At 52.2% G+C, this 24372-nt stretch overlaps 2 protein-coding genes across 18 annotated transcripts; one reads left to right on the forward strand and one right to left on the reverse strand.

Annotated features, from left to right (window-relative positions):
• ACTMAP (actin maturation protease) lies at positions 1–9820 on the reverse strand. Of its 17 annotated transcripts, XM_055104009.2 has the most exons (8): positions 8602–9820; positions 4267–4335; positions 3696–3820; positions 3204–3333; positions 3042–3112; positions 1657–1912; positions 1215–1331; positions 1–582 (listed from the first exon to the last, which is right to left on the reverse strand). In XM_055104009.2, the coding sequence occupies exons 1-8, from the start codon at positions 8922–8924 to the stop codon at positions 363–365; spliced, it is 1311 nt and encodes a 436-aa protein (XP_054959984.1). In that variant the 5' UTR covers positions 8925–9820; the 3' UTR covers positions 1–362. The 17 variants fall into 17 exon arrangements, with proteins under 17 accessions (XP_054959984.1, XP_063456368.1, XP_063456370.1 ...); XM_063600298.1 differs by lacking the exon at positions 1215–1331 and having other exon boundaries at positions 1719–1912; positions 3052–3112; XM_063600300.1 differs by lacking the exon at positions 1215–1331 and having other exon boundaries at positions 1719–1912.
• A 666-nt stretch (positions 9821–10486) lies between these two features.
• On the forward strand, positions 10487–24153 carry SNRPA (small nuclear ribonucleoprotein polypeptide A). Its single transcript, XM_003812477.5, has 6 exons — positions 10487–10626; positions 16114–16286; positions 18226–18405; positions 21665–21838; positions 22351–22439; positions 23772–24153. The coding sequence occupies exons 1-6, from the start codon at positions 10554–10556 to the stop codon at positions 23929–23931; spliced, it is 849 nt and encodes a 282-aa protein (XP_003812525.1). The 5' UTR covers positions 10487–10553; the 3' UTR covers positions 23932–24153.
• The last annotated feature ends 219 nt before the right edge of the window (positions 24154–24372 follow it).

Raw genomic sequence — 24372 nt, forward strand, 5'->3', positions numbered from 1 at the left:
CAATGTCGTAGAGCTTTTTATTTTGCATCTGGAGTGTATTTGGACACGTGGGCTGGGTGGGGTAACAGGATAATGAGCAGTTTGGGAAAGAGGCAGGCTCCGAGCAGGCTGGTTCACTCACTTGGCAGTCACTGGGCGGCTATTCTTGTGCCTGGATGTGTTACAATGCAGGGGACACGGTGGTGAGCAAGGCTGCTCCAAGCCCTGGCTGGGATGGGGGATGCACAGACAGGCTGATCAGGGCTGGGATGGTGGACACGCATCCTCTTTACCCTGATCACTGGTTAGAAATACTGCACTGTGGCCGGGCTCAGTGGCTCACACCTGTAATCCCAGCACTTTGGGAGGCCGAGGCGGGTGGATTACTTGAGGTCAGGAGTTCGAGACCAGCCTGGCCAACATGGCAAAGCCCCGTCTCTACTAAAAATACAAAAAATTAGCCAGGCATGATGGTGCATGCCTGTAATCCCAGTTACTTGGGGGGCTGAGGCAGGAGAATCACTTGAACCTGGGAAGTGGAGGCTGGAGTGAGCTGAGATCACGCCACCGCACTCCAGCCTGGACGACAGAACGAGACTCCATCTAAAAAAAAAAAGCAACAGTGCTCTGTAGTTTCCCTAAATGAGATGGGCTTAGTTAGGGACAGAGAAGTGATCCAGACAGGCCTGTTCCTCCTTCAGAGTGGAGGGGTCAGGTATTCATGAAGCTAGTAATCACACACACTCACTAGAAGTTTGTATGGGTGGACAGGAACGTTTGTGGTCAGCACCATAATGTTCAGGGAGCCAGGAGACAGCCTGGCTGAGATACTGACTACCTAGCTTGAATCCTGACCCTGCCACGTGCTAGTCATGTGACCTCAGGCCAGCGATTCCACTTCTCCAGGCCTCAGTCTTGCCATCTGTCAAATCGGGTCCATCTAGCACCCCCCCTTACAGGGTTGCCAGATCTGCTAACACAGGTAGAGGGGCTGGCACAGGTAACTGCTCCCAGATGGGCTTTAAAACTGTGAAGACATGAGGTGGGGGAGGGGTGTCTTGACTGGGGCTGCAGGACTCTTCCCTGAGGTAGTGATACCTGAGCCCCAATGGAGAAGTTAAGGAGTGATCCGCAGCAGAGGGCTGGGGGTGGGACTCAATGATCCGGGGATTTGAACAACACTTCAGGGATCTAAAAGGCCAGTATGACTAGTAGGTGGCAAGCGTGAGGAAGACCTTGGGCTAAGGAGGGGTGAGCTGAGGCTGACGCAGTTCAGTGTCCCTGTCCTGTGAGAAGCAGAGGGCCCAGGCAGGAGGTTCCTTCGATGTCTAGTGAGATGACAGAGGCGGCCCCTAGTGAGAAACAGACGATGTGACATTCAGATGGAATAGGCAGGCCGCAGGGTCTGGGCTGTTGTCAATCTCTCCCTAGAGGGACCAGCTGGTGCTCAATACTGCAGGGGGTGGCCCTGATGAAGGAGGACTGGACACCCCTGAGACCTAGCTTCAATCTTGTCGCCATCACACAGTGGGAGAAGTGTAGGCACACTTCAAATGGTGACCGAGCTAGGCTGCAGCCTGAGACCGCAGCCCCAGCTAATGGCTGCAGTCCTGTGGTGTGAGGAGCAGGGCCTGGCCACAGAGGCCAGCCCGTACCCCACCCACGGGCACCACGTACACCCGGCCGTCAGTGGCCCGTGAGGGCGAGAAGTCCGTCAGCTGCAGGTTGCTCTCCCGGACCTGGTCGTAGTCCCACAGCTGATAGTGCCAACTCTTGCCCTGCTTGGACAGCAGGTAGACAGCTCCCGGGGAGCCCTCCTCTGGCAGGGATGGTGGTTGGCAGGGCGTGCCCAGCACTGGGTGGAACAGGCCCGGCAGCTCAGGGTCCTCAGTGTAGCCGAGACTGGGCACAGCCTGAACACCCAGCAGGACCCCTGGGGGAGAGGAGAAGGTGGTGAGTGGCAGTGACTGAGCCAGGACCAGGTGCTGGGGCTCACTAAGTTCCGCCCTCTCCCGGCCCTCCAGGGTGGGTGCAGCTGCCATTCCTAGGTTACGGTGACGTTAGTGGTGGCCAGTGGGTTGGGATTTGGACCCACCGTGGCACCCGGCTCCAAAGCTGTAGGTGTTTTAAGTCTTGCCTCATCTGGCCTGAGCACAGGGGAGGTGGGGAGGCAGCATGAGATGAAGCAAATGCCGTCACCCGGTCATCCTCAGCTGTTTAGGGAAGAGGCTCCAAGAGGAGCTGTCAAGACCACAAAGCCATGAAGAAGCTGAGTGGAGCCTCCCCCGGACCTCCTGACGCGGACCAACCTGGCCTTCTTTCTTTCAGGCAGGGGGAATGATGAAAACGGTGCTGGTAATACTTACAGAGACATGTCACACGCCAAGCCCTGTTCTATTTTTTTTTTTTGAGATGGAGTCTTGCTCTGTCACCCAGGTTGGAGTGCAGTGGCACGATCTCAGCTCACTGCAACCTCCGCCTCCCAGGTCCAAGCAATTTTCCTGCTTCAGCCTCCCAAGTAGCTAGGATTTCACGCATACACCACCACGCCTGGCTAATTTTTGTATTTTTAGTAGAGACAGGGTATCACCATGTTGGCCAGGCTGGTCTCAAACTCCTGACCTCAAGCGATCCACCCACCTTGGCCTCCGAAGTGCTGGGATTACAGGCGTGAGCCACCGCGCCTGGCCAAGCCTTGTTCTAAGAGTGCTGAGTGCTCTGCCTACAAGGCAGCCTTATGAGGTGGGTACTGTTACCCCCGATTTCCAGATGGGGAAAGGAGCTGTCCAGAGAGGTGATGATACCTGCCCAGAGTCACAGAGCCTAGAAGAGGCTGTGCCAGGCCTGGAGCCCAGACGGTCTGATCCTAAAATCTGTGCTCTGAGCTTCTGTTTGTAGAAGCTCCAACTGGCAGACACCTGGGGCCCAGCCTGCCCGGTGCTAATGCTAAGTGCCCAGCCTGGCTGGGGAGGCACCAGCACAAGGGGTGAGAATGTCAGGAGGATTAATGGAGGCCGGGGAGACCCAGGTTGAGGGGGGCAGACGAAGGAGGGGGAACCCACCTGCACTCACCGCCCAGTGTGCCTTGTGGCCCTTCCTCTGACACGGCTCATGGTTGAAGTCCTCGTCGTAGCTGGTGCTGGCATTAAGGTAAAAACGATGGTGTCGCCCTGGGACCCACCCTTTGCCACCCCTGCCCTCCTCTCTCCCAGGCCCTGGGATACGGGATGAGCAGGGGATGTCCAGTGACCAGGTGCTGCAGGACGAGGTCTCTGTTGGGACCGCCCAGGCCACCAGAGAGCAGCTTGGCCTGGCAGCCCAGCACCTCCTGGGCCAGCCTGCCCATATCGGCCACTGCAGGGTGAGAGCACACAGAGGGGGCTTGCTGCATGTGCCCAGCACCGTGCTGAGGGCTCACAGTGGGCGATGCTTCCAACCCTCACCATGACCTTCCACCCCTTGGTACAAATGCAGAAAATGAGGCACAAAGAGCGTCAGTGGCTTGTCCATGGCCCCAGCAAAGAGGTGGCAGAGCTGGGTTTGCAACCTAGGCAGCCAGCTCAAGTCCATCTTGTAACCTCTCTGCTCTACTGGGCAGTGGGAAGGGCCCAAAGAATGGAATGAGACACCCTGACACACGGCTGCCAGCATCCCACCCAGCCTCTCTGGTCCCAGCCTCATGAAGAGATGATGGAGCACGCAGTCACCCAGCTCACCTGAGAACATCTCTCCCTGGGCCGTGTAGCCTCTTTCCGTGGCCACCCGTATGAGTCTCTCCAGGGGGACGCCACTGGGGGGCGACAGGAGAGTACCTGCCATCCACAAGGCCACCAGCCCGCATCTGGGGACAGAGAGGCCCAGCCTGTCAATCCTATGTCACAGCCCCCTTACCTGGAAGCTGGAGTTGGGGAACAGGTTTGCTGCCCTGGAGGAGTCCCCCTCCCCTCTCCCAGGCCAGCGTGGGAGACCTGACTCCCCTTCAGGGGAGAGCCCAGGGCTGGAGGGCTGGGGGTGGAAGGCGGGGGAGAGGTCACCTGAGCTTCCTGGGAGGAGGAACCAAGGTGGAGTTAGAGACATGGACCAGGCTCATTCGTTCATTCCTCGCATGTCCCAACTATGTTTACTATGCAGGCACTCAGAAGCCTGAGTGGAAAGTTCCCCCTTTCCTTCCCTCCTCCTCCCAGCAGGAACAATCCACTCCTCTTCTCCAGATCAGTCCTTAAGAAGCCCAGCAAGGGCAGAGTAAAGGCAGCAGATGGGCTGGGGTTCCCGCATCAGGGCACATACTGAGGGCCTTCTTGGATGAGGGACGGCAGGTCTGCACAGAAGAGGATCCACCGCAGGTCACCTCGGAACCTGAAGCAGAGCCGTGCTCAGTCACCAGGGAGCCAGCTCTGAAGCACCCTCTACCCTGAGGTCTGGCTGGGAGTGGGCGTATCCAGGGACGATGAAGGGAATATGGGCCTGGCTGTCCTAAGGCTGAAGGCGGCTCCTGGTTCAGTCACTGACTTCCCCTCCCCAAGCTTCAGTTTCCTCATCTGGTTTGTGGGAATGGTCCTTCTGCCTGCCTGCTCCCTGCTCGCTCTCTCAGTTATTGAAGGGTGAGGAGCAAAGGGTGGCACTTTGCAACCAGGTTTATCTGAGGAAATTTCTCAAAGTGGTATCTCTATCTCCAACTCTTTTTCTTGCTCTGTTGCCCAGGATGGAATGCAATGATGCAATCAAAGCTCACTGCAGCCTCGACCTCCCAGGGTCAAGTTATTCCTCCTGCCTCGGCTTCCTGAGTAGCTGGGAGTATAGGCATGTACCACCATGTCCAGCTAGTTCTTTTTATTTTATTTTATTTTGAGACAGAGTTTTGCTCGTTTTGCCCGGACTGGAGTGCAACAGCGCGATCTCAGCTCACTGCAACCCCTACCTCCCGGGTTCAAGTGGGTCTCCTGCCTCAGCCTCCCGAGTAGCTGGGATTACAGGCATGCGCCACCACGCCCAGCTAATTTTGTATTTTTAGTAGAAACGGGGTTTCACCATGTTGGCCAGGCTGGTCTCGAATTCCTGACCTCAGGTTATCGACCCACCTTGGCCTCCCAAAGTGCTGGGATTATAGGCGTGAGCCACCATGCCTGACTCTTTTTATTTTTAGTAGAGATGAGATCATGCTATGCTGCCCAGGCTCCAAACTCTGTGATTTGTTTTTCGCTTCAAGTCTGTTTCTTGGGCTGTTCAACAATGAAAATCCCTTAACTGAACTTTGAATAAAACCAGGTAACAACATGCTTAAGGCCTAAAACATCACCTTGATAGTGAATCTTTGTACCCTGGGGGAGGCCACTCAGATAGTTTGGCCCTGAGGGATTCATTCCTTTTTTTTTTTTTTTTTTGGGGACAGAGTTTTCCTCTTGTTGCTTTGGCTGGAGTGCAATGGTGCGATCTCGGCTCACCACAACCTCCACCTCCTGGGTTCAAGCGATTCTCCTGCCTCAGCCTCCTGAGTAGCTGGGATTATAGGCATGCGCCACCATGCCTGGCTAATTTTTTGTATTTTTTTTTTTTTTTTTGAGATAGCTGGAGTGCAGTGGCCCGATCTTGGCTCACTGCAAGCTCTGCCTCCCGGGTTCACGCCATTCTCCTGCCTCAGCCTCCCGAATAGCTGGGACTACAGGCTCCCGCCACCACGCCTGGCTAATTTTTTGTATTTTTAGTAGCAACGGGGTTTCACCCTGTTAGCCAGGATGGTCTCGATCTCCTGACTTCGTGATTTGCCCGCCTCAGCCTCCCAAAGTGCTGGGATTACAGGCGTGAGCCACCGCGCCTGGCCCTTTTTTCTATTTTTAGTAGATACGGGGTTTCTCCATGTTGGTCAGGCTGGTCTCGAACTGCTGACGTCAGGTGATCCACCCGCCTCAGCCTCTGAAAAGTGCTGCGATTACAGGCGTGAGCCACCATGCCCGGCCTCCTTTTTTTTTTTTGAGATGGAGTCTTGCTCTGTCGCCCGGGCTGGAGTACAGTGGCGCGATCTTGGCTCACTGCCACCTCCACCTCCTGGGTTCAAGCAATTCTCCTGCTTCAGCCTCCCGAGTAGCTAGGATTACAGGTGTGTGCCACCATTTCTGGCTAATTTTTGTATTTTTGGTAGAGACAGGGTTTTGCCATGTTGGCCAGGCTAGTCTCGAACTCCTGGCCTCAGGTGATCTGCCTGCCTTGGCCTCCCAAAGTGCTGGGATTATAGGCGTGAGCCACCATGCCCGGCCCATGCTTATTATTCCTATTCCAAGGCTGGTAAGAAGGCAAGGTTCAGTTTGGGTGCGGGGGGGGTGCAGACTCAGAGCTCCTGGTTCCTAGTTTAGGGTACCCTCCTGATGAAAGATGATACCACATAAGTATGATTAAAAGCATGGAGGCCGGGTACGGCAGCTCACGCCTGTAATCCCAGCACTTTGGGAGGCTGAAGCAGGTGGATCACCTGAGGTCAGGAGTTCGAGACCAGCCTGGCCAACAAGACGACACCCTGTCTCTACTAAAAATACAAAAAATTAGCCAGGCGTGGTGGTGGGCACCTGTAATCCCAGCTACTCAGGAGGCCGAGGCAGAAGAATCGCTTGAACCCGGGAGGCGGAGGTTGCAGTGAGCTGAGATCACGCCACTGCACTCCAGTCTGGGCAATAAGAGCGAAACTCCATCTCTAAATAAATAAATAAATAAAAAAGCATGGAGCCAGGCTGGGTGCGGTGGCTAACGCCTGTAATTCCAGCACTTTGGGAGGTTGAGACAAGAAGATCGCTTGGGCCCAAGAATTCAAGACCCAGCCTGGGCAACACAGCAAGACTCTATATCTACAAAAAAATATATATGTACAAAAAATTAGCTGGGCATGGTGGCGCACATCTGTGGTCCCAGCTATTTTGGAGGCTGAGATGGGAGGATCACTTCAGCCTGGGAGGTTGAGGCTGCAGTGAGCTGTGATCCAGCTACTGCATTCCATCCTGGGCAACAGAGCAAGACCCTGTCCCAAAAACAAACAAACAAACAAACAGCTTGGAGCCCTGCTGCCAGAGTTCAAATTGGACTCTTCCTCTTTCTGCACTATAGCTAAGGGGCATTATAGCTAAGGGGCTTCACTTCTATGAGCCTCAGTTTTCTCACCAGGAAAATGAGACAATAAAAGTTTCTACCTCATGGGGTTGTTGAGAGGATTCAGTAAATTAATATTTAAACACAACAGCGCCTGACATAGGGTAAGGCATTCAGTAAAAGGTGGCTGTAATTTGCATTAAATTTGCCTCATCTCAGTGGGGGCATTTAGGGAAGGTTATAAATGTGTCCGGAGGCCAGGCGCAGTGGCTCACGCCTGTAATCCCACTTTGGGAGGCTGAGGCAGGTGGATCACCTGAGGTTGGGAGTTCGAGACCAGCCTGGCCAACATGACAAACCCTGTCTCTACTAAAAATACAAAAATTAGCTGGGCGTGGTGGTGGGCGCCAGTTCACTCCAGCCTGGATGAAAGAGGGAAACTCCATTAAAAAAAAAAAAAAGTGTCTGGAAAGCTTGGAGTTTCAATGTGAGTCCTGGCAAGTCGCTTCTCCCTCTTTTCTTCAGCCAGGCAATCACTAAACCTCAGCCTCAGGGCCCCAGCCTAGGTCTGGCACTCTCCTTTCCCCTCCCACCTGGGTCCCTGGATGTCCCAGTTTCCTCAAGGCTCCTAAGTACCACTTCCACAGGCAGCCTCCTTTTCTGCACAGAGCCTCTCCAGGGCTCCCCCGTGCCCTCAGGAAAGTCTCAGTCCCTTTGCACGACCCGCTCTGTCCTGCGTGGGCTGGCTCTGCCGCTTTCACAGCCCCATGTTTGCCACTTCCCCCGGCAAGTTAAGGACATATTTGCAGTTCCTTGAATAGAACATGTCCTCATTTCACTCCAGGCCCCTGCACAAGCTATATACTCTCATCACACAGCATTTGCACGACTTGCTCAACAGCACTCAGGGTTCCCCTTCTCCAAGAAGCTCCCCCTGACTCCCCAGCCTGGGTCAGACACCCCTCTGGGCTTTGTCATGACAGCCCTGACCACTCTGGGTTGTCACTGTCTGGAAAGGTGGAGGCATCTGTCTCTCTCACTAGACTGGGCATTTGCTCTTTTTTTTTTTTTTTTTTTTTTGAGACAGAGTCTTGCTCTGTCTTCCAGGCTGGAGTGCAGTGGCGCAATTTTGGCTCACTGCAACCTCTGCCTCCAGGGTTCAAGCGATTCTCCCGCCTCAGCCTCCCGAGTAGCTGGGACTACAGTTGCATGCCACCACACCCGGCTAATTTTTGTATTTTTAATAGAGATGCGGTTTCACCATATTGGTCAGGCAGGTCTCCAACTCCTGACCTCAGGTGATCCACCCGCCTCGGCCTCCCAAAGTGCTGAGATTACATGCATGAGCCAAAGCACCCGGACTGGACTGGGCACTTGTGAGGACAGCTTTCTTCATTGCTGGAGGCACACCACCATGGAAGAGATCTAGGTGGGGTACCTAAGTAGTCAGGCTGTTTGATCTTGAGGACATGGGAACCCCCCCACCCGCCAAGAGATCTGTGAAGTGTCTAGGGCAGAGCCTGGGTGGTGGGTGGGGCATGGAGACCCTACCGGTCCTTGTGTAGTTTCAGAAGCCTCTTCACATCTTCTCTGCCCTTGGGGACCGGGCCAGCCTTCTCAAAGGCCTCCTTCAGGAGCTGGCTCTTCTCCAGGCCGAAGACATGAGGGGGAGCAGGCCCTGTGGCAGCGGGTGGAGGAGGCAGTGGGGGCGGTGGGGGAACAGGGGTCTGCTGACTCCAGGGAGGGGATGGTAAAGCTAAAAAGTCCAGGGGACTTGGTGGTAGAAGAGGAGATGGAATGCTGCTGGCTTGGGGTACAGGGGTTTTTGGAGGAGAAATTGGTGGTTTTAGGGGAGGAGAGCATGGAGAAGTCATTTTGGGGTCTACAGGAGGGGTTGAGAGGTTCAGAAAGCGGGGAGGGAAGGATCCTCCAACGGAGAACGGTCTCAGGGATGGAGATTTTAAAGGTTTAAGAGCTGAGTTCCAGAATCTGGGGGCTGAGCAGTGGGTGTGAAAGGACCAGGGCTAATATTTGAAACCATGGGAGCAGGAATTGCGAGGCCGACTCAAGTCATAAGGCACCTGACGGTTAACAGGGTGCGGTCCTTAAATCCGGAACCGGATCTGTGGTACCGGTTGGGTTACCTCGGGAGTCTTAGGTGGAGAGTTAGTAGGAGTTAACTCATTCTTTGGGGCTGGATGTGGAAACTCATGAGTGAGTTTGGGATATGAAGGCTCAGATCTAGAGTGAGGTGCCTTAAGGGTGCGACTTAGGGACCCAGGGCTAAAGATTCGGAGAACTTAGGTTCAGTCCCCCCTCACATCCCAGGCCCGAGTTCGGAACCTTTGAGCTGACCTTTGAGTCAGAGGTCAAGAGGTCAAAAAGGACACCTGGCAGGGAAAATGGCCTAGTTGTGGAGAAGGTCCTGGAACCAGAGCAACAAAAAACGTCTGTGGGTTGGAGAAGACTCAGAGATCAGAGGCCGGTGGGCGCCGCGATAACCAGTGGAAAAAGGAAAGGAGTCAGGAAGTAAAGTGCACCTCCCACTCCCGGAAAATGGCGGCCCCCGCACACTGCCTTTCCCATATCACGTGGTATTACACGCAACAGTTCCCGCCCATTTTGCGATCACGTGACAGAAAACGCAGCTAGCTCTGGCGGGGGTAAGAGGCGGGACTTCAAAAAGGATTGCCTCCGGAAGACACCGCAGCGCGGGACGCGTACAGTCTCGTGACCTTCACTGATTGGTCCGTAGACCCGGGCGCCACGGAAGGAGGTGGGCTTTCAGGGAGTGGGGCGGGGTTTTTCTACCGGGGCGGGGTTTTTTCTACCTAGGCGGGAACCCAAATATCGTTTTGATTGGCAACAGCTGAGCCCAGAAACGAGACTTGCTCTGATTGGTCAAGCTACTGCGTTTCCGCGCGGCGATTGGCTGGCAGAAAGGCAGAGGCGGGGCCAGGAGAGAAAGCTTTGTGGTTTGGTTTCAGGGAAGTAGCAGGCGCCGGTTGAGAGAACTACGGCCCTGTCGGAAGGTAACCTCCGGTGCAAACGACCATCGGCGGCAGGCGAGCGGTACGCTTGGCGTCCGGGCCTTCCTGGGCCCGTCTGAGGAAACTTGCTGCTCGAGGCCAGGCTGCCTAGGACCTGTCCCTTTTTTCTGTACTGGCTCCCACATCCGGGTTTTTTCTCCGGGACGGCCCTTCGGATGCTTGGGCCAATGGGAATCGCCATTTAGGGTGCTCCGCCCACCGGGTCGCGTAGAGCATCCTGGAAGTCGTAGTAAATCTCTCGAGAGTTCCCTCCGCACGCGGGCTGGAGAAGCGGGTCCTACGCAAGCTTTGTTGTCGCGCTTTGCCTCCGTCCTTACCCCTACTCCCGCCTTACCTGACTTCCTTTTCGGAGGAAGATCCTTGAGCAGCCGACGTTGGGACAAAGGATTTGGAGAAACCCAGGGCTAAAGTCACGTTTTTCCTCCTTTAAGACTTACCTCAACACTTCACTCCATGGCAGTTCCCGAGACCCGCCCTAACCACACTATTTATATCAACAACCTCAATGAGAAGATCAAGAAGGATGGTGAGTTCTCGGGATAGTCCGGAGTCCAGACTGTCCCGCACGGGCTGGCCCCTCTTCCATCCCCTGCACCCGCCTCTCTTTCTAAGTGTTTGTCCAGCCAAACTTCGAGTTAACCCCTTGGCCTTTACACAAACTACTTCCTGTCTTCAACACTCCATTAGTTCATCTTACACTCTGCCCTTTAACGTGGTCACTGCTGCTCATCTTACAAGGTTTGAGGTCACAGGACCCTTCCTCCAGGAAGCCTTGCCTTGTCCCTTCACGTGGCTGCCGCTGACTTCCCGTACGCTGAGACCATCTCCCATCAAGCCCTGATTCCTCTGAGCTGTCGTGGGGCTCTCTCTCCTCCCAGTGGCCTTTGAACTCCGTGAGGGCAAGGACTGGGGCTTTCTTGGTCACCGGCTTTTTCAGTGATCAGCCCACAGTGAAAATGTACCATAATGGTGGCTAACGCTCTGTATCATGGGCTGGTCTGTGTGCTTTCATATAAATCTTGATTACATTTAATTCTCACAACAATCTTGTAGGAAGAAGGCTATTGTTATTCCCATTCGTCAACTAAGAAACTGGGGCCGGGCGCGGTGGCTCACCCCTGTAATCAATCCCAGCACTTTGGGAGGCCGAGGCGGGCGGATCACCTGAGGTCGGGAGTTCGAGACCAGCCTGACCGACATGGAGAAACCCTTTCTCTACTGAAAATACAAAATTAGCCGGGCATGGTGGCGCATGCCTATAATCCCAGCTACTCGGGAGGCTGAGGCAGGAGAATTGCTTGAACCCAGGAGACAGAGGTTGCAGTGAGCCGAGATTGCGCCATTGAACTACAGCCTGGGCAACAAGAGCGAAACTCCGTCTCAAAAAAAAAAGAAAGAAAAGAAAAAGAAACTGAGACAGGGGTGATGTGACTTGCCCAGGGTCACATAGCAAGTAAAGTGGTTGAGGCCACCCGTATAGAATTCTGCTTAGGAACCCAATTTTTGGCCGGGCGTGGTGGCTCAGGCCCGTAAGCCCAACACTTTGGGAGGCTGAGGCAGGAGGATCACTGAAACACAGGAGTTCAAGATCAGCCTAGGCGACAAAGCCAGACCTTTTCTCTACAAAAAAAAAAAAAAAAAAAAGGCTGGGCGTGGGTGGGGTGCGTCTGTGGTCCCAGCTACTTGGGAGGCTGAAGTGGGAGGATCGCTTGAGCTAGAGAGGTTGAGGCTTCAGTGAGCTATGATTGCACCACTGCACTGCTGCCTGGGCTGAGCAAGAGCCTATCTGAAAAAAGGAAAAAAAAAAAGAACTCAATTATTGAAATCGGAAAGACTCTCTCACATTCTCAAGTAAATTATCACCTTTATTGAACCTCATTTTCCAGATCTAAAAACTGAGCAAAATCATAATACCTTTTTTGCATGGATGTTGGGGGAGATTAAATTAGCTAAACCTTGCAGTATTTCTTTTTTATGGTAACTGGCAGCTAGTAAAGGGCTGGATAAATGTTAGCTCTTATCACTTCAAGAAAATTATCGGGAGAACTGAAGGAGCTTGTTGGGATTCAGTTTGAGGTTACCAGTGAAGTTGCTGTTGAAGAAAGCAAAACCAGCAGCCGGGCACTGGCTCACGCCTGTAATCTCAGCACTTTGGGAGGCTGAGGTGGGCAGATCATTTGAGGTCAGGAGTTCAAGACCAGTCTGGCCAAGATGGTGAAACCCCGTCTCTACTGAAAATACAAAAATCAGCTGGATGTGGCGGTGCGCACCTATAGTCCCAGCTACTCGGGAGGCTGAGCAGGAGAATCACTTGAACCCTGGGAAGCAGAGGTCGCAGTGAGCTGAGACTGCACCACTGTACTCCAGCCTGGGTCATAGAGACTGTCTCAAAAAAAAAAAAAAAATCAGGAGTGTAAATTTTGCATATGTTTTTAGAGTGTGGTGCCCAACCATTATCGGGCAGTGCTGGGGACACATTGGTGACATAGAACCCTGGTTTTTTGTTTTTAAAACTTATTTTATTTATTTATTTATTTATTTTTGAGACGGAGTCTTCCTCTGTCGCCCAGGCTGGAGTGCAGTGGCACCATCTCTGCTCACTGCAAGCTCTGCCTTGCCTCCTGGGTTCACGCCATTCTTCTGCCTCAGCCTCCCGAGTAGCTGGGACTACAGGCGCCCACCAGCACGCCCGGCTAATTTTTTGTATATTTAGTACAGAAGGGGTTTAACCATGTTAGCCAGGATGGTGTTGATTTCCTGACCTCGTGATCTGCCCACCTCGGCCTCCAAAAGTGCTGGGATTACAGGCGTGAGCCACAGCGCCCTGCGTTTTTTTTTTTTTTTTTGAGATGAGACGGAGTGTCGCTCTGTTGCCCAGGCTGGAATGCAGTGGTGCGATCTCAGCTCACTGCAACCTCCGCCTCCCAAATTCAAGTGATTCTCTGCCTCAGCCTCCTGAGTAGCTGGGATTCCAAGCACCTGCTACCACGCTTGGCTAATTTTTGTATTTTTAGTAGAGACGGGGTTTCACCATCTTGGCTATGCTGGTCTCGAACTCCTGAACTGTGATCCACCTGCCTCGGCCTCCCAAAGTGCTGGGATTACAGGTGTGAACCACCGCACCCGGCCAGAACCCTGGTTCTTTAGGACAGTGACAGCCCAGAGTAGTCAGGGCCATCAGGCAGGAAGCTTAGGCAGAGTGTTAGAGGGCTGGGATTGGGAACTTAGACAGAGAGATCCATTCAGCTTCCTGGAAAAGGAGACATTTTGGAGAGCCTGCCAGGTAGAGTAAGCAGTATTTATGTTACACTGAGGGAGAAGAGCGTTCTTAACTTGGTCCAGCTTGTTCAGATGTTTAGGGGCAAAAGAGCCTGGCGTATTCTGAGTATTACAAGTAGTTTTGAGGCTTGTAAATCATGGGGAAACTTCCAGTGAGCTGTGCACTGGTGGCTCATGGCTGTGAGGTGTTGGACTTTGCCCTGAGGGTGTTGGGGAGCCAGACTGCTTCCCTGTCCTGGCTGCCTCCCTGGTGGAATATCCTCCCAGCTGTGGAGGGTAAATGCGAATGGGCGAGGGGAGGCTGGAGAGTAGAGAGAGGCCCAGAGTCCCGTGGAATGAGTGAAGTCTGAGCAAGATTCATGGGGATGGAGTATGGAGAGGAAAACCAGAAATGTCACCACCAGGAGAATTTTTGACTAATTGCTTAAAAACAACCTTGACTGCTGTCCCTGCCCCCACCCAGCCTACACATTTTCTTGCTTCTTTCCTAGCCTGGTATCTATTTTACAAGTGGCTTCTGCTTCAGCTTAGCTTTTTTTTTTGAGATGGAATTTCGATTTGTCACCCAGGCTGGAGTGCAGTGGCGCAATCTCTGCTCACTGTAACTTTTGCCTCTCTGGTTCAAGCTATTCTCATGCCTCAGCCTCCCCAGTAGCTGGGATTACAAGCGCCCTCCACCACGCCTAGCTAATTTTTTTTCTTTTCTTTTTTTTTTTTTGGCATTTTTAGTCAAGACAGGGTTTCACCGTCTTGGCCAGGCTGGTCTTGAACTCCTGAACTCACGTGATCTGCCTCAGCCTCCCAAAGTGCTGGAATTATAGGCATGAGTCACCATGCCTGGCCAGTTTTTATGAAGGTTGGAGTCCAGTGGTGAGGTCATGGCTCACTGCAACCTCTGCCTCCAAGGCTAGAGTGATCCTCCCACTTCAGCCTCCCAAGTAGCTATGACCACAAGGCAGGCACCACTATGCCTGGCTAATTTTTGTATCTTTTGTAGAGACAGGGTTTCACCATATTGCCCAGACTGGTCTTGAACTCTTGAGTGCAAAGGATCTGCCCACCTCGGCCTCCCAAAGTGCTGGGATTACAGGTGTGAGCCACCATGCTTGGCCATCTCAGCCATCTTCTTTGCATAAGACATTGGTGCCCTTTGCAGACCTGGGTGGTGAGAGGGAGTCCGTCCTTGTTGAGCTTGAATCTCACTTGCTGTCAAGTGATGCCCTTTGCTGGTGAGATGTGGTGGTACCGGGTTCAGATGGAATACGTGGACTGGGCTCTGCCATACGCTTCCTTGTGCCCTCCAGATTGTTGCCCTGGGCCAGTGAGGAATCCTCTGAGAACCTGTTTCCAGTAAAATTGGGACAGTCATAGTTGCCACCTAATGGGGTTGTTGTGAGGAAGTGACCTCCATAAAGCATTTGATGGGGATGCGATGACTCATGCCTGTAATCCCAGCACTTTGGGGAAGCCAAGGCAGGAGGATCACTGGAGCCCAGGAGTTCAAGACCAACCTGGCCAACATAGGAGACTGTGTCTACAAAAAATAAAAAATTAGCCGTGCGTCGTGCTGCGTGCCTATGGTCCCAGCTCCTTGGGAGGCTGTGGTGGGAAGATTGCTTGAGCCTGGGAGGTCAGGCCTGTAGTAAGCTACCATCATGCCACTGAACTCCACCCTGAGCAGTAGAAGGAGATCCTGTCTTAAAAAAAAAAGGCACTTGATGTTATCTGTAGTCAAATGCTTGCGGCCAGGTGTGGTGGCACACTCCTGTAATCCCAGCACTTCGGGAGGCCAAGGTGGGCTAATTGCTCAAGCTCAGGAGTTCAAGACCAGCCTGGGCAACATAGCAAGACCCTGTCTCTTGCACAAAATCCGGAAATTAGCTGGGCATGGTGGCATACACCTGTGGTCCCAGCTACTCCATAGGCTGAAGTGGGAGGACCGCTTGAGTCCGGGAGGTTGAGGCTACGGTGAGCCATGATCATGCCACTGCACTCCAGCCTGGGTGACAAAGTGAGACCTTGTCACCAAAAAAAAAAAAAAAAAAAAAAAAATTGTGGTGGAGTCTGTGCTAGGCTTGGCATACTGCAGTAAACAAATGGGACAGGCTTATAGCTCCTCAGGCAAGATAGACAAGTTAACGTACCATGACAGGAGGTGGGAAATAGTCATGAAGGAAAAGATGTGGTGGTCAGAGGTGGTAACATTTCCTCTGAGACTGGGAGACTAGAAGGAGGCCACCATGTAAACTTCAGGGGAGGGATGTTCCAGGTAAAGAGAGCAGCCAGTTCAAAGGCCCTGGGGCAAAATTGGTGTGTCAGACCTGGGGGCCAGTGTGGTTGGGAACTCAGGAGGGCGGTGGAATGTGGGCAGGGATGAGGTGGGGGAAATCTGCCAGGGCCACGTCATGCAGGCCCACATCAGGGTGCTGGTGGCAATGAAAAGAATCACTCATTTATCGAGTGTTTACTATGTGCCGGATGCTGTCCTGAGCACTTTGCATGTATGTGCACATGTTCATTATATAGCAGCTCTCTGTAAGCACATCTTACAGAAGAGTAGAAGAGTGTACTTGGCCACTTGAGTGGTTCCTGGCTGCTTCTGTGATTGTTAGGTCTTGAGAGATTATGGACCCAAGGCATTCTGGGTACCCCGTCAATTGGCTGATGGTCTTCTATCTGGGCTGCGCTTCTTCTAAAAAGGGGAGCTCAAAGGTCTTTTTTTCCCCCACTGCAGAGCTAAAAAAGTCCCTGTACGCCATCTTCTCCCAGTTTGGCCAGATCCTGGATATCCTGGTATCACGGAGCCTGAAGATGAGGGGCCAGGCCTTTGTCATCTTCAAGGAGGTCAGCAGCGCCACCAACGCCCTGCGCTCCATGCAGGGTTTCCCTTTCTATGACAAGCCTATGGTGAGCATTGCGGGTACGGAGGCTGTGTGGGTGTGTAAAATGTTATAGGAGACTGGGCGGGCCTGGATTAGAGGAGGGGCTATTACGGTTCATTCGCCAAGGTGAGGCTGGACCAGGCTCCCACTGCATCTTGCCTCATTTAAAAATCTTTTCTTTGGCCAAGCGCGGTGGCTCACGTCTGTAATCCTGGCACTTTTGGAGGCCGAGGCAGGGGGATTACCTGAGCTCAGGAGTTTGCAGCCAGCCTGGGCAACACCGTGAAACCCTGTCTCTACTAAAATACAAAAATTAGCTCGGTGTGGCAGCAGGCACCTGTAGTCCCAGCTACTCCTGTGGCTGAGGAAGGAGAATTGCTTGAACCCGGGAGGCGGAGGTTGCAGTGAGCCAAGATCCTGCCACTGCACTCCAGCCTAGGCAACAGAGTGAGACTCTGTCTCAGAAAAAATAAATAAATAAATAAATAAATAAATAAATAAATAAATAAATAAATTATTTTGAGACAGAATCTTGCTCTGTTGCCCAGGCTGGAGTGCAGTGGTGCAATCTTGGCTCACTGCAACCTCCACCTCCCGGGTTCAAGTGATTCTCCTGCCTCAGCCTCCTGAGTAGCTGGGATTACAGGCACGTGCCACCATACCTGGCTGATTTTTGTATTTTTAGTAGAGACGGGGTTTCGCCATGTTGCCCAGGCTGGTCTCAAACTCCTGAGCTCAAGTGATCTGCCTGCCTCAGCCTCCCAAAGTGCGAGGATTACAGGCGTGAGCTACTGTGCCACACTAAGAATCTTTAACATACCTTCCCCTACTGAATAAGCACCATGAAAGAGGGGTTTTTGTCTATTTTGTTCGTTGCTTTATTCCCAGAGCCTCGAATGGCGCCTGGCATCTGGCAGGTTCTCCTTAAACAGCTAAGTGAATGAGATTGAACCTGGAAGACTGAAGTATTCTTGTGTGACAGGAAATCCCCCTGCACTGCACTCCTCTCCTAGCATTGTCTCCTCGGTCCTTTGGCCTGATGTTTATTGCTGTTCCAGCTTCCCTTAAAAATACCAACAGCCTTTCTACTGAACACTTGCTTACTGTGTGTCAGGTACTGTTCCAAGCACTTTAACTCATTTAGTCCTCACAACAGTCCTTTGAAGTGGGAAGTATCATAATCCCCATTTTTCAGACAAGGAAGTTAAGGCCAAGATATTTCTGTGTTTCTCAGTAAGCTCCTGATAAGGTCCGAATTTTTTTTTTGTTTTTTTTTGTTTTTTGTTTTTTGCTCTGTTGCCTGGGCTGGAGTGCAGTGGTGCCATCTCAGCTCACTGCAACCTTTGCCTCCTGGGTTCAAGCGATTCTTCTGCCTCAGCCTCTTGAGTAGCTGGGACTACAGGTGCGCACCACCATGCCCAGCTAATTTTTGTATTTTTGGTAGAAATGGGGTTTCCTGGCCAGGCGCAGTGGCTCGTGCCTGTAATCCCAGCACTTTCGGAGGCCGAGGTGGGTGGATCACCTGAGGTCAGGAGTTCGAGACCAGCCTGGCCAACATGGTGAAACCTTGTCTCTACTAAAAGCACAAAAATTAGCCGGGCATGGTGGTGGGCGCCTGTAATCCCAGCTAGTAGGGAGGCTGAGGCAGAATTGCTTGAACCCGGGAGGCAGAGGTTGCAGTCAGCTGAGATCTCATCACTGCACTCTAGCCTGGGTGACAGAGCAAGACAATGTCTCAAAAAAAAAAAAAAAAAGAAAAGAAACAAAGAAATGGGGTTTTGCCATGTTGGCCAAGCTGGTCTCCACCTCCTGGCCTCAAGTGATCTGCTCGCTTTAGCCTCCCAAAGGGCTGGGATTACAGGCATGAGCCGCAGCACCTGGCCCCTGATAAAGGTCCAATTTTGAATCTTGGCAACTGGGCTCTGAATCCACGCTCTTAACCCGTTCTGCTCTCTGTTTGGTAGCGTATCCAGTATGCCAAGACCGACTCAGATATCATTGCCAAGATGAAAGGCACCTTCGTGGAGCGGGACCGCAAGCGGGAGAAGAGGAAGCCCAAGAGCCAGGAGACCCCGGCCACCAAGAAGGCTGTGCAAGGCGGGGGAGCCGCCCCCGTGGTGGGGGCTGTCCAGGGGCCTGTCCCGGTAAGCCAGGTCCCGGAGACCAACCCTCCCACTGCCAGACCTTCCTCAGCCACATGGACTGGCTTTGGGACAGGGTGGGGAGAGTTCTCCCCTTGGGGCTTCAGACCCCTCCTTTCCATTTCTTTATAGAGATGTGTTTCTGTCTCTCTTTTGGGGGTATTGAGCACCTAGATGATGCTATCTCTTTTCGAAACTCTTGTTCCCTCCTTGTGACTGTTTCTCAAGGTCTTTCTTCATGGCTGTGACTTGGTTTCGCTCTCTCCGTGGCCTTGATTTTGTCGCCTGTGTCTTGTAACTCATTGTGCATGTAGAAAATCCAAGTGTCTACTAAGCAACTGTTAGGATTAATAAGTGAACTTAAATTTAGAAAGATCGCTGGATATAAAGGCAATATGGAAAAAATTAGTTTTATTTATTTATTCATATTATGTTTTGAGACAGGGTCTCACTGTCACCCAGGTTGGAGTGCAGTGGTGCCATCACAGCTCACTACAACCTCCGCCTCCCAGGCTCAAGTGATACGCCTCAGCCTCCTTAGCAGCTGGAACTGCCAGTCCGTGCCACTCCACCCAGCTAACTTTTGCATTTTTTGTAGAGACGGGGCTTAGCCATATCACCCAGGCTAGTCTCAAACTCACTGTCTCAGCCTCCCAAAGTGCTAGGATTACATGCATGAGCCACCATGGCTGGCCCCCAGTTTTATTTTTATATGCCAGTAACAGACCAGTAGACTTCACATTGAAAAGTAGCACTGAGGGGTAAATCCAACAAAAGGTTTGCAGAACGACTACACTGAAATCACAGAATGTAGCTGGGAGAAATCAGAGACTCAGCAATGGATAGGAAGACTCAGTATTGTCAAGAGGTCAGTTCCATCCAAATTAATTGAAGATTCAACGTGATTGCAATCAAAATCCCACCAGGAATTTCGGTAAACACTGGACACTGATTGGCTCTTTCTAAATGTGTGGAAAGACAAGGCCAAGCCAGGCGAGGAGAATAAAGCACCAGGACCTGCATGACCAGGGGAAGCTCCAGCAACCAGGCCAGGCCCAATGGCTCATGCCTGTAATCCCAGCACTTTGGGAGGCCAAGATAGGAGGATTGCTTTAGGTCGGGAGTTCAAGACCAGCCTCTATAAAATAGCAAGACCTCATCTCTACAAAAAATAAAATAGAAAACTGGGCGTGGTGACTCATTCCTGTAGTCCCAGCTGCTCAGGAGGCTGAGCTGGGAGGATCGCTTGAGAACTGGAGGTCAAGGCTGCAGTGAACAGTGGTTTTGTCACTGCACTCCAGCCTGGGTAACAGAGTGAGACCTTGTCTCTTTTTTGTTTTGTTTTGTTTTTTTTCGAGAGGGAGTCTCAGTCAATCTGTCTCCCCAGGCTGGAATGCAGTCATGCAATCTCGGCTCACTGCAACCTCTGCCTCTCAAGTTCAAGTGATCTTCTGCCTCAGCCTCCCAAGTAGCTGGATCACAGGCACATGCCACCACGTCCATGTGCAAAAAAAAAAAAAAAAAAAAAAAACTGCAGTAACCAACCAGGATGATATACAGTTGGTAGAAGTGTAGGAAGACAGACCAAGGGGACAGGATGAAGAGTCTAGGCACAGCCACACTTGTATAATTACTTGATGTGTGATCGAGGTACCACTGCACTTCACTGAGGAAAGGACTTTTTTTCCCCTAGTTCATGATGCGGGGCAGTTGGGTATCTGCAAGGGGAAAAAATTAGCCCTACCTCATACTATATGCAAAATATAACTTGAAGTGAATTGCAGATCTAAATGTGACAACTCACAAAATATAGTTTCTTTTCTCTTTTCTTTTTTTTTTTTTTTTTTTTTTTTTTTTGAGACAGAGTCTCGCTCTGTAGTCCAGGCTGGAGTGCAGTGGTGTGATCTCAGCTCTCTGCAACCTGCGCTTCCTGGGTTCAAGCGAATCTCCTGCCCCTGCCTCCCGAGTATCTGGGACTACAGGCATGTGCCACCACACCCAGCTAATTTTTGTATTTTTAGTAGAGATGGGGTTTCACCATGTTGGCCAGGCTGGTCTCGAACTCCTGACCTCAAGTGATCCGCCCTCCTCACCCTCCCGAAGTGCTGGGATTACAAGCGTGAGCCACTGCACCCGGCCCTCACACAATAAAGTTTCTAGAAGAAAACAGGAAAATGTCTAAATGACCTTGGTGAGGGCATGAAAAGTGGAAACATCCTGTTTTCCAAACAGGATACAAAAAGCACCGAGTACAAAAGAAAAGATGGATGAACCAGGCCCACTCCTTAGTGGGCCTCCGTGTCTCTCTGGCTTTCATGAGTCTCATGGCTCTGACTGGGTCATGCTCTATTCAGTGCCACTCACACTTTCTCCAAGTTGGTGATGGTGTCTGGATTACTGTGGGCTCCTGTTAACCTCTCTCCTCTTCCCTGCACCTAGTTTTCTGTCCACTTTTGACTTCAGATTGTGATTCCAGCCCCTGAGTGTGCTGCCTGCCATCTGTTGTCTTCCCTCTTCCCCTTGCTGCCACGCGTTTTGTTCTGCACCTGCCCTGAGTGTCCCTTTCCATCACTGCCCTCCTTTGTTTTTGTTTTTTGAGACAGAGACTTACTCTGTTGCCCAGGCTGGAGTGCAATGGTGTGATCTCGGCTCACTCCAACCTTCTCTTGCCGGGTTCAAGTGATTCTCCTGCCTCAGCTGCTCTAGTAGCCGGGATTACAGGTGCCCACCACCACGCCTGGCTAATATTTGTATTTTTGGTAGGGGCGGGGTTTCACCATGTTGCCCAGGCTGGTCTCAAACTCCTAACCTCAGGCGATCCGCCTGCCTCGGCCTCCCAAAGTGTTAGGATTATAGGCGTGAGCCACTGTGCCCGGCCTACCACACATTTCTTTCTGCACCTGCCCTGACTGTCCCTTTCCATCTCTTCCCCTCCTTTGATTTTGTTTAAGAGACAGGGTCTTGCTCTGCCTCCCAGGCTGGAGTGCTGTGGCACAATCAGAGCTCACTGCATGCAGTCTTGACCTCCTGTGCTCAAGTGATCCTCCTACCTCAGCCTCACAAATAGCATTTAACTCTTTCTGATTTAATGTCCCACTAGACCCTGGGTTTGTTTTGCTCTGTCGGGCCCTCTTTGGGTTCCTTTTGCGCCTCTTTCTGGGTGTTTTTCCTTACATCTCTCACCCGCTAGGTTTCCTCTCATGGCCTCTTCTCTGCCTCCTGGGGCTGCTGTAACCACGCACTCTCCTCCCTCTCTCCACAGGGCATGCCGCCGATGACTCAGGCGCCCCGCATTATGCACCACATGCCGGGCCAGCCGCCCTACATGCCGCCCCCTGGTATGATCCCCCCGCCAGGCCTTGCACCTGGCCAGATCCCACCAGGGGCCATGCCCCCGCAGCAGCTTATGCCAGGACAGATGCCCCCTGCCCAGCCTGTGAGTATCTAGTCCCGCCCACCAGGTCTCATATAAATAGTGAGAATACAGGACTAGAAAGGGACCAGTTGGGGGGCTGCTGTAGGTTGGGTGGTCTGGGCAGGCCCCCTGAGGAGGTGGTACTGAATGAGGAAGTAGCAGTGGGGGTGGGCCCTGGGCAGAGGAATTGGCATGCTGGTTGGAGGGTACGGAAGGTTAGGGTAGGCTGGAGTGGTGCCAGCACCTAGATTGATTCCATGAGCTATTGAGTGCCTCCTTATGTGCCAGGCCCCGTTCTGCACTGTAGGGCTGCAGCAGGGACTGAGATAGAAACCTCTGCTGTCCTGTGGCCTATAGTCTGTAGGGACAAAGAGGTGGGAGGCAGACAGGCAACAGACAACAATATGTGGTATGTTGGGTGGAAGTACCAGAGTGAATTCAAGCAGGGTGAGGGATGGAGGAAGTGGCAGTACTATGGGTCTCCCACTGGACTCAGGGCTCTTGTGCTCACCGACTCCCCTACACCCCCGCAGCTTTCTGAGAATCCACCAAATCACATCTTGTTCCTCACCAACCTGCCAGAGGAGACCAACGAGCTCATGCTGTCCATGCTTTTCAATCAGTAAGTGGGGCCTGTGGCTGGGTGGTCCCTGGAGCGTGATGGCCAGGAGGCATCTCCATGGAAGCAGGCCTCAGAACTCTGCCAGCAGAGCTCTGAGCCAAGTAGGGCTTTGCAGAAGGGACAGCGACCAAAGATGTGAAAGGAGGAGGCTGTGGCTGGGCCCATGGCCTGTGGGGAACATGGGGATGAGGCTGGAAAGGTCTCCATGGCCAGGGCTTGCCGGCTTTTTTCAGCCTTGTTTGAGGGCTGAGGGAGTCCAGGCTCTGGGCCTCATTTTCCCAGCCCCTAAAATGGGGGCATGCAAGGCAAGGTATGTGTAAAACTGCATCGAGATGTCCTTGAACATTGGCTAAGACTGGCAGAAGTCAGCGTGCTCAAAAACAGCAAGTGTGGGAGATGGGGATGCGTGAAACTCTTGTGCCTGGCGTCAGGGTGGAGGCCGGTGCAGCCGATGTGTAGAGGGGCTGTTCACCATTGTTGAGTGAAGTCGTGGGTGTGGGTGAGTTCATCTGGTGGTTCTGTTTCAGGGGCTGTGAGTGGGGCATTCGTCAGTGTTTGTGGTGGGGAGTTGGAGGCTGTCTGGGAGAAGGGATGGCTACATGCAGCATCTCACCATGCTGCACTGCGTGGCACTTAGAAGAACAGAAAGCACAACTTTATAATAGTGCCGAGAGAAGATTGTGAGAACCTGAAAAATACAGAAAAACAATACCACATGTGCAGCCTGTCCACAAAGCTGTATATTTTGTGAGAATGCCGATGGAAAAAAGGATACCTAGTAAACATGAGGATGGCTGCTTAATGGAGAAAGAAGTATGCAATGAGAAGAGGGAAATTAGAGAAACAGCATATCAGAAAAGTGAGGGTAAGGCCGGGTGCGGTGGCTCACGCCTAAAATCCCAGTATGTTGGGAGGCTGAGGCAGGTGGATCACTTGAGGTCAGGAGTTCGAGGCCAATGTGGGCAACTTGGTGAAACCCCTTCTCTCCTAAAAATACAAGAATAAAAATGGAAAAAGTGAGGGTATTGGTTATTTTTTTGGTGTGGCGGGTGGGTTATGATTTAGGAAGGGCCCAGGAGACTGCAGTGTACTGTTTCTTGATTTAGGTTGCAGTTGCATGGGTGTTTGTGTTTAAATTTTTCATTAAATGCTATGTTTACATTAGAGTTTTTCAACTTAGTACTATCTGCATTTTGGGCTGGATAATTCTGAGTAATGGGGCCCTGCCCTGTGCATTGGAGGCTATTTGGCATCATTTCTGGCCTCTGTCCACTTGATGCCGTTACGTTAGGGGGAAATGCTGAGTCCCTGAGGTCTGTCGTTCTCTTTCAGGTTCCCTGGCTTCAAGGAGGTCCGTCTGGTACCCGGGCGGCATGACATCGCCTTCGTGGAGTTTGACAATGAGGTACAGGCAGGGGCAGCTCGCGATGCCCTGCAGGGCTTTAAGATCACGCAGAACAACGCCATGAAGATCTCCTTTGCCAAGAAGTAGCACCTTTTCCCCCCATGCCTGCCCCTTCCCCCGTTCTGGGGCCACCCCTTTCCCCCTTGGCTCAGCCCCCTGAAGGTAAGTCCCCCCTTGGGGGCCTTCTTGGAGCCGTGTGTGAGTGAGTGGTCGCCACACAGCATTGTACCCAGAGTCTGTCCCCAGACATTGCACCTGGCGCTGTTAGGCCGGAATTAAAGTGGTTTTTTGAGGTTTGGTTTTTCACAATCATTTGTCTGTCTGATTTTCTTGCTCTTCATGGTTCCTTTCCCTCCACCTCAGCAGCACATCCTGGGTTTTTGGACCTCTTGGCATTTTGAGGTTTGCAACCTTGGGGAAACATAGGATAGTGTAGTAATATTGTTCAAACTCAGGTTACAATTACTACTTTGGCAGTTTTGTATGTTGTCCCAATTCACAGCAGGAAATGGAATCCTGGGTCAGGAA

This window comes from Pan paniscus, chromosome 20, assembly GCF_029289425.2.
Source record: "Pan paniscus chromosome 20, NHGRI_mPanPan1-v2.0_pri, whole genome shotgun sequence".
Taxonomy (NCBI): domain Eukaryota; kingdom Metazoa; phylum Chordata; class Mammalia; order Primates; family Hominidae; genus Pan; species Pan paniscus.

Bases quoted from the DNA above. Each gene is read 5' to 3' on its own strand.
- ACTMAP (XM_055104009.2), bottom strand. From the start codon at position 8,924: ATGACTTCTCCATGCTCTCCTCCCCTAAAACCACCAATTTCTCCTCCA. The intron at 3,821-4,266 runs GTATGTGCCCTG...CTCTGTCCCCAG, and splicing joins CTCATCCAAGAAGGCCCTCA to ATGCGGGCTGGTGGCCTTGT. The intron at 583-1,214 runs GTCTTCCTCACG...TTTTTTTTTTAG, and splicing joins TCACCCCTCCTTAGCCCAAG to ATGGAGTCTCGTTCTGTCGT.
- SNRPA (XM_003812477.5), top strand. From the start codon at position 10,554: ATGGCAGTTCCCGAGACCCGCCCTAACCACACTATTTATATCAACAAC. The intron at 21,839-22,350 runs GTGAGTATCTAG...ACACCCCCGCAG, and splicing joins AGATGCCCCCTGCCCAGCCT to CTTTCTGAGAATCCACCAAA. The intron at 22,440-23,771 runs GTAAGTGGGGCC...GTTCTCTTTCAG, and splicing joins CTGTCCATGCTTTTCAATCA to GTTCCCTGGCTTCAAGGAGG.